The sequence below is a fragment of the Oncorhynchus mykiss genome, chromosome 6 (genome assembly GCF_013265735.2).
Source record: "Oncorhynchus mykiss isolate Arlee chromosome 6, USDA_OmykA_1.1, whole genome shotgun sequence".
NCBI lineage: Eukaryota > Metazoa > Chordata > Actinopteri > Salmoniformes > Salmonidae > Oncorhynchus > Oncorhynchus mykiss.
The window spans coordinates 64,269,437-64,289,084 of record NC_048570.1 but is presented as its reverse complement, the minus strand read 5'-3'; the positions used below and the strand labels follow the sequence as shown (position 1 = coordinate 64,289,084).

At 42.6% G+C, this 19,648-nt stretch overlaps 1 protein-coding gene across 2 annotated transcripts in view; it reads right to left on the bottom strand.

Moving 5' to 3' along the window:
* Positions 1-11,329: 11,329 nt before the first annotated feature.
* Positions 11,330-19,648, bottom strand: part of insyn1 (inhibitory synaptic factor 1) — a 59,582-nt gene continuing 51,263 nt past the window's right edge. For both annotated transcript variants that reach the window (XM_021607209.2, XM_021607210.2), the window contains exon 3: positions 11,330-13,759. In XM_021607209.2, coding sequence (XP_021462884.1) covers positions 12,908-13,759 — 852 coding nt within the window. In that variant the 3' untranslated portion in view covers positions 11,330-12,907. The remainder of the gene's footprint in view (positions 13,760-19,648) is intronic.

Sequence of the window (19,648 nt, the reverse complement as noted above, 5' to 3'; positions counted from 1 at the left end):
CCCAATTTTTCAGTCTTTGATTTGTTAAAAAAGTTTGAAATATCCAATAAATGTCGTTCCACTTCATGATTGTGTCCCACTTGTTGTTGATTCTTCACAAAAAAATACAGTTTTATATCTTTATGTTTGAAGCCTGAAATGTGGCAAAAGGTCGCAAAGTTCAAGGGGGCCGAATACTTTCGCAAGGCACTGTATATACGCCCAGTGTGTCGTCGTGATCTCTTTTGGAATTGTCAGTCCTTCTGTTGTAAAGTTCATCCGAGCGTCTCTCTGCTTCCCTGAAGTCTTTCGTGGTTAGATTGGCTACTTCAGAGTACCATTCAGAAATGTACTTATAGATAGATGTTTCGGGGGTTGTTGGTCTTCGCATCTCTGGTTGAAATAATGTCTAGTTGCAGACTAGTAATTAGTATCTAAGATTTGCTCTTATTCTGTCAGGATCGATAGTTTAACTATTTCCAGCTGTGTAGCCAATGCTCCACATGGTGTGGTAAGGAATTCAACAACCATTACAACCTTAGCTTATACTGAGGTTTTTGTGGTCTAAACTCAACCTGTGCCCCCTCAGCTGACCGAGGTATGCGTGGTCTGAAGAGGATTTCTTCAGGTGGGGTTTTTATTCATAACAGTAGAAAAGGGCTGTTTCATGACGCCAGATCATCTCTGTGCTCATGGGGGCGGGCCAATGACTTAGTTCAACTTTAAAGGGAATACAATTCTCTCACATTAACATCATTACATCATTTCACAAATACTTTCATCTTTACTCGTTCATTTTATACAGTAATTAGACGCAAACCTCATACTGGAGACACCTGTATAAACAGAGTTATGGTAATGTCGCTGTATTGTCTTTCATGAGGTCACAAACATGAAACAAAACGGACCGGGTCGTAGCTGGCTTCTCCACCAACTGTTTACACATTCTCCAAAACATGGATATTGTTCAGATCTCAAGTTCTGTGATGTAGAAGAAGTTCCTTTGTTCTACTGTGAAAATCTCTCTCTATACTGCATGGCCAGGAGGAGAGAGTCTCCTCCAGGAATTTACAACCTGAGTTAACAGAACCTGGGTATAGGAGGGATAGAGAGGGGGATGCCATGCTCTATACCCAGAAAGAGCCACGTCATGACAGTTCCCAGAACCAATGAGAAACCAAAAACGTGCGTTCCCACAACTTCCAAGGAACCAAATGTCCTTGCTGGGGAGACAAAAAAGGACAGGGTCTGGACAGCACTTGTGCCAGTTGATTTAAATTGGGTATTTGTCATTACTCAAACTCAGAACTTCTTGCTAAAAGGCTAATTAAATGTTACTCTGCCTAAAGTTGCTAGACTTTCTTTCGTTTTGTGATTTGATTTTATTCTATAGTCTTTATCCTTGCAGTGAAGCACTTTAGGAGAATTGTAGTGCAAGCTCTGTTTTTGTTCTTGTGGTGTTGTTGTTGACCTTGCAGTTTCTTCAGCCTCACACTCCTCGCCTTTGGTCTTTTTTCATACTTTATTTGTATATGTGGTAAACTCTGCCTTAAATATTCCCTTTTCTTCCCACAAACTGCCAGTGACAGTTTTGTGACACATTCACAGAGGAATAAAGATTTAAATGGCACAGTAAACCATTACCAAAAGTGAATGTTCCACGTCGGTTTTAAAACCACTATATACAGACTTATGTAGAATTTGAAGGATTTGTAAGTCTTGTTTGAATGATCAATGCTTGATTGTTAAGTGTCTATTGCACGTAAAACAATTATTGATCTAATCAATCCGTGTTGCTTGGCATCTAGCGAGGTTGGCCTCTCACTGCTTCTCTCTGTGCAGCTGGTAAATCCTAGCTGGAGACATGGGAGATCAGTCAGCCTGGAGATTTACACCTGACATGCTCTTAAACCCCCTGGCCTAACACTGAGGGTGGCAGAGGGCTTGATGCCAAACACCAGGCCTACCCAGACCCACAGAGCAATTTAACTGCTGTGTTTGATAGGTTTTATAGGTGCATCAGGCTCAGGCTGAGACTGATGCTGGGACGCCGCACTGAGCGAGGACACAAGCAAAAGAGAGCATTGATTGACCAATTCACTAGAACACACTTTTGAAAGGGTGCCAAAACGCCATAACTTACAGCTGCTCTCTGAATGCCTTTCCCTAAGGTGACATTCAGGCTAAAGCACTATAGTACAGTGCTGGGAGTGGAGACCATGTTGATCGTATTAAAACCAGGGGCATTTCATAGTGTATTTTATGATACGATTAGCATGTCACTACTACTCTGAACTAGACGGGTATATGGCGGTATCAGTATTGTCTGGCTGCTGACTCAGGATAGGTCGATGCCTCTTAGTGTTCAAATGTCACTGGTGCTCAGTGGCTAATTATGAAAGAAACTTAGGAAATATTATTTATTTGTTTATTCGTTCCGTTCTATTGAAGCAAGATGACTTAATGACATCCCACAGCTATTCATCTTTAGACATACAGGGTACCTCTGAGCGACTTTGTCAGCAAGCCACCCAGAGAGTGCGAGCCGGAACCTGACATTTGACTAATTGCTCTCATTTGAGAATAATCACTGCTCTGATGTATTGGTGATGCACAGCAGCGACAACACAACACACAGGATCCCCTGTCAGGCTTGTGACCTGCTTCACTCCCTGAATCCAGGAGAAATGACTAAAACCACCAAATTACACCAATAAAGAACTGCGCTAATTAGATAGGAAAAGAGCAGAAGAGGTTAATAGAATGGAAGGGGGCCCTGCTGGTGGCCCCCCAGGTTGGCAGTAATTATTGCAATCATTGGTTATTTCAGGGAGATTCTCATTGAAGCCCTGCATTGTCTCTATGTGTATCAATGAAGGGTGAGGCTAATCCATACAACAATCATTCATCTCCCTGTAACATCTGCTATTGCAGAATACTCAGCTATACCATCACCCTTCTTTCTCTCTCATTCTCTCCTCCTCTGTCCTAGCCCTGTTTGAGTGACTCTTACCTGTCCTTGGCCCCCTGTCGATCACTTTATGTTTGATGAAGACCTCAATGATGGGCCTCCAGAACTGGAATGGAGGACACATTAAAGTTAGAGGAGGCAATAAAATAAATGATGTACTACAGAGAGGGGTGTAGAGGAAAACATTTCAAGTAAGAGATGGGGAAAGCCCTCTCCTTGAAGGTGAACATAAGGGCAACTTGGGGAGTGCCTTGTACATAGCATCTGTCTTCATCATCACTTAACGGTTGTTTGCTGGTTTTACAAAACTGTCAACAACACTCTGGCCTCCTGGCCTTTACCTGTAAATGCCATGAAAATGCTGACAATCTGCCAAAGCAGAGCTCCCAGGAAAGAACTGCTGCCTGCGTCTTCTTAGAATTCTACAGTGCTTTGTCAGAATTAGAGTTGCCTACCTGCACTTACTATAGCTGCTGCAGCACTTAGCTGTTCTGGGCATTTATATTCTGGAGTCATCTATAACCATGGGCCTATTGAAAATTAATTTAGTAGTGGTTTTCTGTTAGTGAAATTGACTGTGTATTTAGGTCATCCAGGTTCCACTCTTTCTCATTCAAGCCTAATACAGGAAGTTACTGGAACACATTACCAGACCACCATATAGTTGTTTGAGTGTCATCCATTTCTCCATCTCCTTCAGTGTGTTATTTAAAAGTCAAGGACGTTCCATGGGGACTGTGTCTGTTCTTTGTTGCAGTTGTACTGTTTTTTTATGATGTCATCATGAAACTGTCGCCCGGCTGCTAAATATAACCTTATGCCTGATTTCTGAGCAATTTCATGCAGTATATAACTTGTATGCATCTGTATGGCTGGATCATTTGAGCAGGTGCTGAGTTTTCATCAGTTGCAATCGTCTTTCTCCCACTACAGGAAATGGCTTCTGCAAATGACTCCCCACTTTTCTCTCTTACTTGCTCATCCTGAATCGTAAATGTATGTATGTGATGTTTTTGAAATCGCCAGTCAGACAAGGTACTATTAACTTCCAACAAGAAAGAAGTTATACCGGTGCAGTAAATGTATTTATGACAAGCAATTGATTACTTGCAGATGAACTATTCAGAAGGAAACGGAAGTCAGTACCTAGTAGAAATGAATTGCATGTTGTGATTGCTTTGAGCCCATTTCCTTGGGTATTATACAGTACTAAGTTGATTTTGGGGTAACACTTTACTTGACACCTAGCGTCATAACATGCTATGACACGGTCATAATCATGTCATAATGTGTCATAACAGCTGACATGACTGTCATAACCTGTCATAATATGGTCACAACGTTGTCCTGACATATATGTATACTTGTTGTGACATATACTGCATTATTTTATGGCTGGTTATACAGTGACACCTACATAGTTCAGTTTCTGAAGTGTATTTGTTCGGTCCTTTGTTTTGTGGCTCTACTGCTCTACTGATGCAGTCCATCTGAATGAGTTCTGTTGGATGGGTTTTAGGTTCTGGGATCAACATACTGTAGTGATGAGGCTGAGAGAAGCATGGTTGGGGAACCTTGTTTTTTAGAGCTCAGTCTCTCCACTCCCCAATGCCAACAATTTTTCTACCATTCCACCACTGAGCTGAAATGACACTTAGTAACCTTCTTCACTTATTTTTCTATTTTGTTGTTTGTTCTGCTTAAGTCACAATTTAAAATTGTATCATTTTTATATGGACAGGGTTTAAATGATTGTGTGCCAATTTAGTAGAATTGTAATCTCTCCCCCATCGCCACCACCTCTACCACCACAGCCCCGCCCCATGTCCTTCATCACTTGTGAAGGTCTAATCTTATCTGTGGCTGCTCCATGGCTGTTCATTAATAACTCAGAGAGCCCGTGGCCTTATCCAGCTCCCCCTCCCCACATAAGCTCTGACTGGGCTGGTTGGAGGGAGGCCTCCATGTATGGATCCAGTGTCCCATTGTGCCTGTCAGACACATGCCCACCTCCACACCTGGTTGCTCCCCGAAATGGGATCTCTGTATGCCAACCCTGTGCCCGTGGTTATCAATCCAAAGACCCTTCCTTGGTTCCATTTAATGCGCTGCTGCAGACCTTATCCGGTCAGTATGTAGTATTTTCCAAGATACGAGCCTATGCCACTTTATATAGGAAAATGACCTGCCACATGGGCAGCTGTCTGATAGTAAGAGGTCTTAAGTTGAAAGCTTTCCCTCTTTCCAAGGCTTTTCTTGCAAACTGTAGGCAATATCATACAATGATATATGAATTGGATATAGTTAAGGGGCTCTGAATTTGATGGCTGCTCGCTGACACATTGCAGTGTCTTTGTTCTTGTTGGACCAACATTGCAGTCTCAATAATTGTCTTCTCACTGGTGAGGAGGGTAGATGTGAGTCGTGCGGTGACTGAGTGCCAAATTCAAAGATGTCACAAATTGAAATGGGTGGGCGGCAGAGGAGGATGGCGGATGGAGGGAGGACGGAACATAAATAGTTTGTTCTGGAAGCAGCAGGAAAGTTATGACACAGAGATTAAACAAATCGACCCTCAGTATCCCCAGCCGTTAGCCAATCTATAGTAATCAGTGTGACTGTATTGAGTTCTCCACTTCATAGACCCTTACCAATCAGCAAAGAAAACACAGATCTGTCATCCATTTTCTTCAAGGGATCTTTAGAGAGAGAGAAAGTGTGTGTGTGTGTGTGTGTGTGTGTGTGTGTGTGTGTGTGTGTGTGTGTGTGTGTGTGTGTGTGTGTGTGTGTGTGTGTGTGTGTGTGTGTGTGAGTGTGTGCGTGCGTGCGTGTGTGCGTGTGTTTTTGTGTAATTTTACTAGGGTGGCAAGGTAGCCTAGCGGTTAGAGCATTGGGCCAGTAACGAAAAGGTCGCTAGTTTGAATCTCCGAGCTGACAAGGTGAAAACTCCGTCGATATGCCCTTCAGCAAGATACTTAACCCTAATTGCTCCAGGGTTACTGTTGATAATGGCTGTCCCCACATTTTGAGGGTGTCTCAGGGTGAGTTGGGATATGAAAAAAACAACTTTCCAATTCACACATGTACAATACACACTTCTGCGTGTGAAATCAAACAAATATAAGCACCCACTAAATTTGTATTTTTAAGATCTACAGTAATCACAGAAGTATCACAACCTATTCAGATTGTCGTAAAATGGTCACGTCAACTATTTGCATAGTGATACATGGAGTACATTTGTCTTACATCAGTGTAACAGTGCTAATTTGTGAGCTTGTGGTGATCATTGAAACAGAAACAGTGCCCTCTGGGCAGTGATTAGAGCATTGATCAGGGTGCGGCCTGGCTCTAAGATTGATTTACTGGTGACGTCAAATCAAATGCTATGACTCACGCGCACGCGCACACACACACGCACGCACACACACACACACACACACACACACACACACACACACGCACACACACATAGTATTGCTATAACTCCTAACATTCATTAAACACCACCACAAAACAACCTCACCTGCTTGTCCATTAAGCATTGGAATCCGTGTGCTTACATTCTTTAACCTTTGGATGCCTCTCCAGTTTGTCCTACAGAGGACAAGGGACGATGAAATGCCCTATTACAAATAAATAATGAGCCTACTGGCAAGAGAAACATTCCTAATGTTTTGTCCAAATATCTAGCATTCATCGTCAATGATAATGTATTCCGCTCCAGTGCCAAACGACTATATACTTACAGCCAGGGGTGATTTCATCATGGATATGATTATTAAAAGACTGGAAGTTCAAATTCCCTCCATATAAATTAAATGCCTTGGGGCTGTATAGGCATCACAATAAGGATTTAGTTTGTTTTGGTCTGATTGATGCTTTTTCTGCGTACTGCTCCAGCTTTGTTTGTTTATGCTAATGAGTGTGATGACCTGTTGGTGTTCCGTCTAGCAGTGAAATGGCAGCCAATGCTGCGGGAGTCGTCCATTGATCTCTGTTCAATGCATCGTTCTCATAGACAGACACAGACTTCCTGGATTAACAGAGCGAGACGGAATGAGAATGTGAAAGCGTGCCACAAGACAAGTGCGTCCCTGCTGCTTCGATAATTTATACATGATTCCATCCTCTCCATTTTGTCTCAGCATCACATTTGAAATGATCGTTTCATTAAAGAGGCTAATTTCCTTTCTCACTCATCACCAAGATGTCTATGCCCGTTGCCATGTGAGTTTGAAATGTATCCTGACCTAAAGGAGAGGTTTCCATTGAGAGTAACTGCTGTGTTTATACTGTATGCTGTGGTTATTACCTTCCTTTAGTGCAGTGCTTATCAGCTGATATTGGGTTTAGAGTAAAGACATTTTCTCAGTCAAAAGCCACAACCAAAATCTCTGCACGTGTGTGAGCTTGGACTCAGACTAACTGATAAATATTTTTACATTGCGTTATTCAATTGCTCATTTTTAACCTTACCTTGCAGTCACTCAAAGTATTCTCAGCTGATTCACCAAATACAGGGAGGGCACTTGTATGCAATATAATGAATTAATAGATAATTATTTAAATTGACTTTTTGTCAAAGAGTGTATTATAATGGGTAACCATTTTAAAATAGCATGATATTGTTTCCCTTATCTTTGAATATTACTCTGCATTACTCAGTCTGTTAGGTGTCGCAAACTAAAATTCCACTTTCTCTTCTTCACCAGCACACCACTGAGACTAGAGGCATGACCATGTTTCTCATATCAGGGTGTCACGACTTCCGCCGAAGTTGACGGTTGACGTCACCAGCTTTTTAGCCACCACCGATCCACTTTTCATTTTCCATTTGTTTTGTCTTTGTTTCACACACCTGATTTCAATCCCACAATTACTTGTTCATTTTTTACCCCCTGTTCCCCCATGTTTTTTTGTGAGTGATTGTTTATTGTATTTTCGGTCTGTCATGGTGTGCGTGTATTTGTTACTTTGTATATTTGACATTTTGAGTAAAAGTACGTTGATTACTCATATCTGCTGTCCTGCGCCTGACTCTCTACACCAGCTATACATAGGACCCATTACACAGGGGACCAGTCAAGACACTATGCTTCACAGAGCAACATATTTGGTTTTGTCTCATGCTATGCTTCCTTTACTCCAGCCTACAGATCAATAATCTGCCTTTCTTTAGTAGGAAACCAAGATGGCGCCGATACAGATGGCAACTTCACTTCAAGTCCTTAGGAAACTGTGCAGTATTTTGTTTTTTTATGTATTATTTCTTACGTTGATAGCCCAGAAAACCTTAAGTGTTATTACATACAGCCGGGAAGAACTATTGGATATCAGAGAAACATCAACTTGCCAGCACAACCAGCACGACGACCAGGAATACGACCTTTGTCTGCACCTCCCGGGGCATTTGAACTGATTCCAGAGGCCGACACAAAACAACGCCATTGGAGGAGGCGAAGGTGCAGTAGCGGTCTTCTAGTGAGGCTTTGGATGCGCGCACACCACCCACCGCTTCCGAGTATATCATTCACTAATGTCCAGTCCCTAGTTTCCAAAGTTGACGAAACTAGGGCAAGAGATGCTTTCCAAAGAGATATTCGGGATTGTAGCATACTCATTTTCACGGAGACATGGCTAGCCATACAGCCAACGGGATTTTCAATACAATGGGAATTCCTCACAATCAAAGCCAACCATATTATCTCCCAAGAGAACTCTCCTTGGTTATCGTCACAGCCGTGTATATCCCCCCTGCAAGTGGAAACCAAGACGGCCATCAAGGAACTTCACTGGACTTTATGCAAACCTTGTTCTCAGATTAGCTTTGTTGAAATCCCCAGCTACAATAAATGCAGCCTCAGGACGAACATCTCTTTGAGGCTGCATTTATTGTAGCTGGGGATTTTAACAAAGCTAATCTGAGAACAAGGCGACCTAAACTCTATCAGCAAATCAATTGCAGTATGCGAGCGATTAACAGACTCGACCACTGCTACTCTAACTTCCAGGATGCATACAAGGCCCTCCCCGCCCTCCTTTTGGTAAATCTGACCATGACTCCATCTTCCTGCTTCCCTCCTATAGGCAGAGATTAAAACAGGAAGCGCCCATGCTTAGGTCTATCCAACACTGGTCTGACCAATCGGATTCCACGCTCCAAGATTGCTTCAATCACGTGGACTGGGATATGTTCTGGGTAGCCTCAGACAACAACATTGACGTATATGCTGACTTGGTGAGTGAGTTTATAAGGGAGTGAATAGTAAATGTTGTAACCCACTGTGACTATTATAACCTTCCCTAACCAGAAACCGTGGATTGATGGCAGCATTCGCGCAAAACTGAAAGCACGTACCACTGCATTTAATCATGGCAAGGCAACTGGAAACATGGCCGAATACAAACAGTGTAGTTATTCAATCAAACAAGCAAAGCATCAATATAGAGACAAAGTGGATTCGCAATTCAACGGCTCAAACACGAGATGTATGTGGCAGGGTCTACAGACAATCCCGGATAACAAAAAGAAAACCAGCCCAGTCGCAGACATCGGATTCTTGCTCCCAGACAAATTAAAGAACTTCTTTGCACGCTTTGTGGAAAGTACAGTGCCACTGACAAGGCCCGCTACCAAAGACTGTGGGCTCTCCTTCTCCGTGGCCGATGTGAGTAAAACATTTCAACTTTTTAATCCTCACAGGGCCTGCAGCCCAGACGGAATCACGAGCCACATCCTCAGAGCATGCGCAGACCAGCTGGCTGGTGTGTTTACAGACACATTCAATCAATCCCTATTCCAGTCTGCTGTCCCCATATTCTTCAAGATGGCTACCATTGTTCATGTTCCCAAGAAAGCTAAGGTAATTGAACTAAATGACTATCGCCCCGTAGCACTCACTTCTGTCATCATGAAGTGCTTTGAGAGACTAGTCAAGGATCATGTCACCCTAGACCCACTCCAATTTGCTTACCGACCCAATAGGTCCACAGACGATGCAACCGCCATCACACTGAACACTGCCCTATCCCATCTGGACAAGTGGAATACCTATGTAAGAATGCTGTTCATTGACTACAGCTCAGCATTCAACACCATAGTACCCTCCAAGCTCATCATTAAGCTTGAGACCCTGGGTCTCGACACCGCCCTGTGCAACTGGATCCTGGACTTCCTGACGGGCTGCCCCCAGGTAGTGAAGGTAGGAAACAACATCTCCACTTCTCTGATCCTAAACACTGGGGCCCCACAAGGGTGCATTCTCAGTCCTCTCCTGTACTCCCTGTTCCCCCACGACTGCATGGCCATGCACGCCTCCAACTCAATCATCAAGTTTGCAGATTTCGCTACAGTGGTAGGCTTGATTACCAACAACGACGAGATAGCCTACAGGGAGGAGGTGAGGGCCCTCGGAGTGTGGTGTCAGGAAAATAACCCCTCACCCAATCTCAGCAAAACAAAAGAGATGATCGTGGACTTCAGGAAACAGCAAAGGGAGCACCCCTCATCAACATCTACGGGACAGCAGTGAAGAAGGTGGAAAGTTTCAAGTTCCTTGATGTACATATCACCGACAAACTGAAATGGTCCACGCACACAGACAGTGTGGTGAAGAAGGCGCAACAGCACCTCTTCAACCCCAGGAGGCTGAAAAAATGTGGCTTGTCACCAAAAACCCTCACTAACCTTTACAGGTGCACAATTGAGAGCATCCTGTCGGGCTACATCACCGCCTGGTACGGCAACAGCACCGCCCACAACCGCAGGGCTCTCCAGAGGGTGGTGCAGTCTGCACAACGCATCACCCGGGCCAAACTACCTGCCCTCCAGGACACCTACAACACCCGATGTCACAGGAAGGCAAAAAAGATAATCAAGGACAACAACCACCCGAGCCACTACCTGTTCTCCCCGCTTCCATCCAGAAGGCGAGGTCGGTAGAACTGCATCAAAGCTGGGACAGAGAGATTGAAAAACAGCTTCTATTTCAAGGCCATCAGATTGTTAACAGTCACCACTAGCACAGAGAGGCGGCTGCCTACCTACAGACTTGATATCATTGGCCACTTTAATAAATGGAACACCTGTCACTTTAATAATGCAACTTTAAGTATGTTTACATATCTCGCATTACTGATCTCATGTGTCTATACAGTATACTGTATACTAACTACACTATCTATTCTATCCTATCTATTGCATCTTAGCCACTCTGTCACTGCTTTGTTGTGGAATTTGTTAGATATTAGTTATTTTTGTGGAAATTTTAGATATTATCTGCTGCACTTTCATATCTATGAACATTTCACTATACTCGCAATAACATCTGCTAACCGTGTGTATAACATTTAATTTTATTTGATTTGAAAACATTATAGATGTGTTCATTATGTGTGTTTTAACAAAATCCCTTTACATAAGATAATGAGATGTAAAATATGTGATAAATATATGGAATGTGTAGTCAAGGATAGTCCTTGAAAGAGTCCAATCCTGATTATGTGTGTGTTCTCTTCTGCACTATAACCTGGGGCCCAGGGCAGTTGGGGGCCTATGGACAGTAATAGATCTGTATCTGGGAGAAGAGTTCTCTCTGGCCATCCTCAGAGACATGAGTCAGCTCCTGGTGATTAGAGGGGAAATGATTGTGTTCCGAGGGTTGATTAACAACAATCTAGCAGCACATTTTCTTTGTGAGGTCAGCCCTTTACCCTCTCCTGCATTCTCCAATGCATTCACTCTCCCACCTCTCTTTCTTCCTCTCTCTCCTCCCCCCCTTCTCTCTCTCTCCATCTCTCTCTGTCTGCACCCACTCTTTCACATCCGGCCACACATTTCTTGAATGCCAATCTCTTTCTTGAAGGCTGCGTCTGTCCATGTCTGCCACTAATAGCAGAGGAAATAGATGGAGGTCTAACTGTGAGTTTTTGTTGTGGGCCCCCAGGAGCAGGGTCTGCCTGCTCAGCAGAGAGACCTCTCACAGCACTCTCTCAATCAGCCTTATTGATCAGCACTGCTATTGGCATAATCCCTGTGAATAAAATGCTGCTCTATTGAGTCCAAATCCCTACTGGGATTCAGAATGGAGAGACATAACCTTTTGCATCTTGACTTTGTGCACTTCTATTCAAGTCCTCACCCCTAACAACCTTGCTCCCTTGCAGAGAGGAACGGACAGATCAAGTGGAAATGTCACAATGTGGAGTTGGAGCACAGAATCTCGCAAAAATACCTGTTTTTCTTCTTGCTTTCCACAACTACAGTTTCAGCAGCAGATCAAGAGATAAATTATTGAATTGATTAATAAAATCAAGGGCAGGTCAAACCGTGTTTTTCTGGGCCTTGACTCACTTATGATGACATCAAAGAGAGAAGAAGGCTTGACTTGTGCATCTAGATACACTCCCTGTTGTTACACCAGGAACCCCCTTGACATTTGAAATAATTGGAAGATGAAAAAGACAATGTTTATACAGATTCTCAGTGTACAGAATGTGCAGTGTTTTTTAACCACATCTTAAAGAACAAGCATGATATTTTCTCGTGATTTATACTGGTGTACGAGGAGGGAAACGACCTCTTCACATTTACTTTCCGATTTCAGAACAATTTCAACTTCCTAGAAAAAAGATTACTTTAGTAATCTCAATAAGTGTTGCAAATGGTTAGAAATAGGGAATCCTTTCGGTCCATTTCTTAACATTAGCAGGCACTAACCTTTTGGTCCGTCAATATCCCTTTTCTCTCTGCCATAAGGAACTGCCTTTATCCTTTATTTCCCTGAGCCTCAAAATGACTTTAGGTAGTCGAGTAATTTCCCATATCATGTATTTATTTAGTAATTAATATGTATTTATTTATTTATTTGTGTATTAATCTATGATCTATGTATTTAATATTAAATAGTACACAGTCCTTTTTCATTAGTTCTGTTGTTGTAAAGTTACTGTTTCTCAGTGGTCCTTTGTTTTCTGTTTGGCTGGAATATAGGGCAGTACTGTTTGGGTGCTTTTATCTGAAACAGTCTGTGTGCTGCTGTTCCGTAGCAGTTTTTTCCGGCAGCTTGCGAGATTGAGAAGACCCTTTCTGGGCAGCGTGTGAGTCCCCGCTGCCACGTTCACTGGGAACGAGACATAAGAAGGGTCCAGACAGTTATGGAGGACGGAGTGCTCTGAGGAGGAGAGCGGTGGTGTGGGCGAGCCGGCTTGACTAGGACTGGGCTCACTGTCGTCAGTGTCTGGGGTCGCACAGCCGCCCTTCTCCTCATCTCCCTCCTCTTCATCCTCCTCGTCATCATCACAGCACAGGGCGTGGTATAGGATCTTGTCACTGAAGCGGACTCTCTCTCTGGTGCCGGACGTGCGAGAGGTCTTGTGGCTGTGTGTGGAGCTGGAAGCCTCTTCGCTGGCACTGGACGAGTCTGGGGTGACTATGAGAGGTCCGTTAGGGATTGGCAGCCCCCCATTCATTTGGGAGTAGGCTGAGGCGGTTGTGGGGGGTGGGGTTGGGGTCTGGGTCTGGGTAGGGATGCACCCACGCCCCGCCCCCGGCTCCAGCCCTGCATCCGTGGGCTGCTCTGTTGGCGCTGCTTTGTGGGCGGCGTTTGCTGCAGCGACGGAGGCCTCCAGATAGCTGCAGAACTCCCAGCTGTCTGAGAGCACGTCAGGATTGAGGAAGTCCAGCCTGAAGGCCTCTCCCAGGCCCCTCTCGCTGCTGGACGTGCTGCTCGCTGTGGCCACTGTCCAGTCATCCAGCTCCAGGTCAAAGTCAAAGTCTGACGTCAGCTTGTCGATCTGACCCACCACCTAGAAGAGTAGAGAGAGGGCAGAATAGATGTTTAGAAGATATGGTCTACGTCATTATACATTGTTTTTGACTTAATATGTTGTTAACTATACATGAATATCCTTTCCATTATCAAGACAAATACTTCACACACCACCTGGGATAGCAAGGAGGGAGGCGCGAGGGGGGGGAAGATGATTTGAAAGTATAGACATGTTTTTAAACACTACTTTACAATAATATGATGTTTTAACGTCCACTATGAAGACATACAGTGGGGTCTGAAATGATTGAAACCCTTGATGAAGATGAGCAAAAATGACTTGTTTAAAATCAATAATTAAAATACTGAGCTATATTGTATTGTAATTTCTAGTATTTTACTAGAAATGCTCAGAGAAAGAGATTTTGTTTAGTAAGTAATAAAACATATCTCAAAAAGGTAGGGTTGAAAATGATTGACAACCTTTCGATACTTCACCTTGCGAGGATAACGGCACTGAGCCTTTTTCTAAAATGTTTTATGAGTTTGTGAATGCAGTGGGAGGGATCCTACACCATTCCTCCATACAGAATCCTTCCAGATCCTTGATATCCTTCGTCTGCCCTTAAGGACTGCCAATTCAAACCATAGGTTTTCAATGGGGTTCAAGTCCGGAGACAGATGGCCATTGCAAAATGTTGATTTTGTGGCCAATTCACCAATTATTTATGGATTTTGTTGTGTGCTTGGTGTTATTGTCTTGCTGGAATATCCACTGGTGGCCAAGATACAGCCTCCTGGCAGAGACAACCAGGTTATTTGCTAAAATGTCCTATACTGGGTAAATTTCGTGATGCCGTTGACCTTCACAACGGCCCTAGGAACAGTGGAAGCATAACATCAAAGATCTGCCCTGAAATGTAAGACACTGTCACTAGCTGGCTACCACCTGGTACTATACCCTGCACCTTAGAGGCTGCTGCCATACGTACATAAAATCATTGAACAATGGTCACTTTAATAATGCTTCAATACTGTTTTAACCACTTCATACTGTATTCTAGTCATGGCTCATACTATATAACTACTGCTGTACATACCTTTTCGATTCATATACTGTCTACACTGTCTATACATACCATTCATATACATGCATGTACATATTTATTTATATTCCGGACTCTGACATTGCTCGTTTTGATAATGCTAATTTTGATGTCTTAATGGTGATTAGGTGTGTATTGTTGTTGATTGCTAGATATTGATGCATTGTTTGAGCAAGAAACATAATCCTTTCGCTGCACCTGCGATAACAACAAAAAAACTGTGTCCGCGACCAATAAACTTTGATTAGATTTTGATTTGATCTAACACCATATTTTACAGTAGGTAAAATAGAAAATACGGTGGTGGATCTTTGATGTTATGTGGCTATTTGCTTCCACTGGTTCTAGGGCCATTGTTAACAGCATCATGAACTTTACTCAGTACCAGGAGGCTACCAGGAGGCTGAAATTTGGCCACAAGTAGATATTTTAGTAAGACAATAACCTTAAACACACATCGAAATCCACAAAGAAATGTTTAATTGGCAAAATCAAAATCAACATTTTGCAATGGCCATCTCAGTCTCCGGACTTGAACCCCATTGAAAACCTGTGGTTTGAACTGAAGAGGGCAGTCCATCAGAGCAGTAAAATGATATCAAAGATCTGGAAGGATTCTGTATGGAGGAATGGTCTAAGATCCCTCCCAATGTGTTCTCCAACCTGCTTTTAAAGGCTCAATGCGGTTAACCTCGTGTGGTGAGGTATTCAAAGATATTAAAAACAGGGGTGCCAATAATTTTGACCCCTACCTTTTTTGAGAAAGAAAATTATCATTTGAATTATCATTCTCTTTCTCTGAGAAATTGTATTAGTTTAAAAATAACGTAATTTCCCTTTTTTTTTAAAAGCACAGGTCTACAATATAGTTCCGTATTTGAATTATTTATTTTATGCAGTCATTTTCACTCTTTACACGATTCGATATAAGATACCTTCTACTAGTATGAAGAAAATGTACTTCACTAAATCAAGCCGTAATGAAGCTTGACTTTCACCCACTGTACAGGGAGTCAAACTAGCAGGGTAGTTTATCAACCTGGCTTGGCAAAATCAACCTCAATACTCCTCATCAGCATCCACCCATGCTGTATGAGTGTTTATGGTCTCATGAATAGAAAGCACTTGAGCCCACAACACCATTGATTTTGTTGATTTGCTGATGGCACATAAAATTCGAGCCTCAAACACTTGACATTTGAGCACCTTAATCAACACATCGCGCTCTCGTAAGCAATCTATTGTAAAATGGAAAAATGCTCAGCATTCATGTAGTTTGTAAGTGATACATTTCTCTAAACCATTCCACAATTAATACTAGTGTTTCTCAGAACATGTGCATATGGAATTGGAGCAACATTTTTGTTGAAGAGCTGAGATATGCTGATCTTTTTTCCACCTAAATCTGCTATTTGCTATTTGCCTCTGTGCTTTCAACTGCTCATTGTGACATCAAATGAGCAGTATCAGAAAAACAATCCCCTGTCTGCATGAGGGATTAAAACCCTAATTAATTATTTCAGCACAATGACTTTAAAGGAGCAATTAACAGTCCCAAAGACCTGACTACACAAATACCCTGATTAAAAACCCAGTATCATTCAGCTGATGTGCTAACTGATTGCTCAGGTGATATCTAGTGCAAACACAGCCATTTGGCATCAAAGAGCTTCATAATCTCTGACAGATCACGACAGGACAGAATCTTACATAAATACAGTGGGGCAAAAAAGTATTTAGTCAGCCACCAATTGTGCAAGTTCTCCCACTTAAAAGGATGAGAGAAGCCTGTAATTTTCATCATAAGTACACTTCAACTATGACAGACAAAATGAGAAAAATCCAGAAAATCACATTGTAGGATTTTTAATGAATTTATTTGCAAATTATGGTGAAAATAAGTATTTGGTCACCTACAAACAAGCAAGATTTCTGGCTCTCACAGACCTGTAACTTCTTCTTTAAGAGGCTCCTCTGTCCTCCACTCGTTACCTGTATTATTGGCACCTGTTTGAACTTGTTATCAATATAAAAGACACCTGTCCACAACCTCAAACAGTCACACTCCAAACTCCACTATTGCCAAGACCAAAGAGCTGTCAAAGGACACCAGAAACAAAATTGTAGACCTGCACCAGGCTGGGAAGACTGAATCTGCAATAGGTAAGAAGCTTGGTTTGAAGAAATCAACTGTGGGAGCAATTATTAGGAAATGGAAGACATACAAGACCACTGATCATCTCCCTCGATCTGGGGCTCCACGCAAGATCTCACCCCGTAGGGTCAAAATGATCACAAGAACGGTGAGCAAAAATCCCAGAACCACACGGGGGGACCTAGTGAATGACCTGCAGAGAGCTGGGATCAAAGTAACAAAGCCTACCATCAGCAAGGGCATTGAAGATGAAAGGTGGCTGGGTCTTTCAGCATGACAATGATCCCAAACACACCGCCCGGGCAACGAAGAAGTGGCTTCGTAAGAAGCATTTCAAGGTCCTGGAGTGGCCTAGCCAGTCTCCAGATCTCAACCCCATAGAAAATCTTTGGAGGTAGTTGAAAGTCTGTGTTGCCCGGCAACAGCCCCAAAACATCACTGCTCTAGAGGAGATCTGCATGGAGGAATGGGCCAAAATACCAGCAACAGTGTGTGAAAACCTTGTGAAGACTTACAGAAAACGTTTGACCTCTGTCATTGCCAACAAAGGGTATATAACAAAGTATTGAGATAAACTTTTGTTATTGACCAAATACTTATTTTCCACCATAATTTGCAAATAAATTCATAAAAAATCCTACAATGTGATTTTCTAGATTTTTTTTACAGGCCTCTCTCATCTTTTTAAGTGGGAGAACTTGCACAATTGGTGGCTGACTAAATACTTTTTTGCCCCACTGTATGTAGTGTCTATTTAGAAAATAGAAAAAGAACAAAGCCTTGCATTGCCCACCAACAACTGTTCACAGATGGAGGAAAACATTTTTGAAGTTCTCACAGGGACTATAGGGAGGCTACAGTACACCATACAACAGAGGAGCGATGGAGGGTATCATCATGCAATATTTGTCCAAAACGTACCGATTTGTATTATTTACAAACCCAAAGCGTCCTGTTCTTATCATAGTCCATATCATGGTAGTGAATTCAACCATCTGCATTTGAACCAGTCTTGGAACAGCCCATCCTCATATTCCTGATTTCAATCATTCTGTTTCTTTGTAGTATATCTAATGCAGGCATGTGACGTGTGTATCTGTATAGGGCTTTGGGTAAACAGATTGTCAGGTTTGTGTATGGCGTGCATAGGTTTCTGTGTGGGTGTGCCAGGCCTGGCTGAGCAGCTTTGCATGCCACAGGAGCTTCAGTACCAGGGCTATGTTTTTCCTCCATTGACAGTCAGCCCTGTGGGAGCAGATCCTCTGTGGGGGCACTAAGCGGCGAGCTGAATGGGTAAACCAACCTGTCTGTTGAATGATTTGCAGACTTTAAACTAATGCGGGATGATTCTCACACCCAGAGGGAATGGAATGGCTTTGTTTAGTTGATTACTCATCCTGGAAAAAAAGGGATATAATTGAATCAATGTGTTTAGAAAAGTATGGTCTGTCAGAATAATTTCACCAGTCCGCCTGAACGCCTGACGCTGACCTAATTTAACTGCCTTAATTGGATATCAATTAATAAAGAACAGAGGCATATCATTTCCAGTCATAATATGTTAGACAAATCCCTTTTGTAAAAAACAAAATGGATTTGAATACAAAAGAATGGCAAACACTGACTACCAGCCAAAGCCTTTTTGACTGACACATCTGCTAAGATAAGATATTTAAATGCTACAAATTATGATTATAGTTGTTAAACATCATTGGTGGCCCAGCTTACATCCTATCATGAGATATTCTCCCCAGGATTAACCCACCGTGAGCCCTCTCTCCCAGGCACTGTTACACCGTCATCAGCTTCCAGCATGTACGCTAATTTAGCTTGATAACAGTCTAGGTCACATATTTTTTTAATTTTTTTTTATTTATTTAACTAGGCAAGTCAGTTAAGAACAAATTCTTATTTTCAATGACGGCCTAGGAACAGTGGGTTAACTGCCTGTTCAGTGGCAGAACAACAGATTTTGTACCTTGTCAGCTCGGGGATTTGAACTTGCAAGAACAACATATGGGCTCAATGCAGCAACAGTGATCAGTAATCTCAGTCCTTTCTTCCAGGAAGAAAGAAAAATGTGGCATGAGTGAGCTATAGAGTGAATTATTGGGTAAACAGATTGCCTAAGCGTAAAGGATGAATGAACACATCAGGAACAAGTCATTAGTGAGGGACACACTGTGTTTGGAATGGAGAGAGCACAATGAGGACCAGCAACAGTAATTACAAGCTTTAGAGTAAAATCACATCCTTTTGTTGGGTTCCATAGCTCATGATGTCACAGCAGATTGCAGCTGGACCACGACACAGAATCGGCTTTGAAACATTGTTTGGCTTAACACCTGACTTGTAAAAGAGCACTTTTTCTTTTGAATAGAGCTAAACACTCTTCATATTTACAAATGCTGACAAGTAGTATATAACAGGAAACCTTGTGGCACAATTGTTGGACCTCAGGGTGCAAGGCCACTGGTTTCCACCCACCCCTCGTCATTTTCTATGGAATTGTTATTTGGTCCTTTGTAGCTCAACTGCAATACAGTTGTAGCTACAGTGACCTATCCAGTCCACTTATTACTGTTTCAGTAACAACATCAAGGTTTTACTGCTAACCTACAAAGCATTACATGAGCTTGCTACTACCTATCTTTCCGATTTGGTC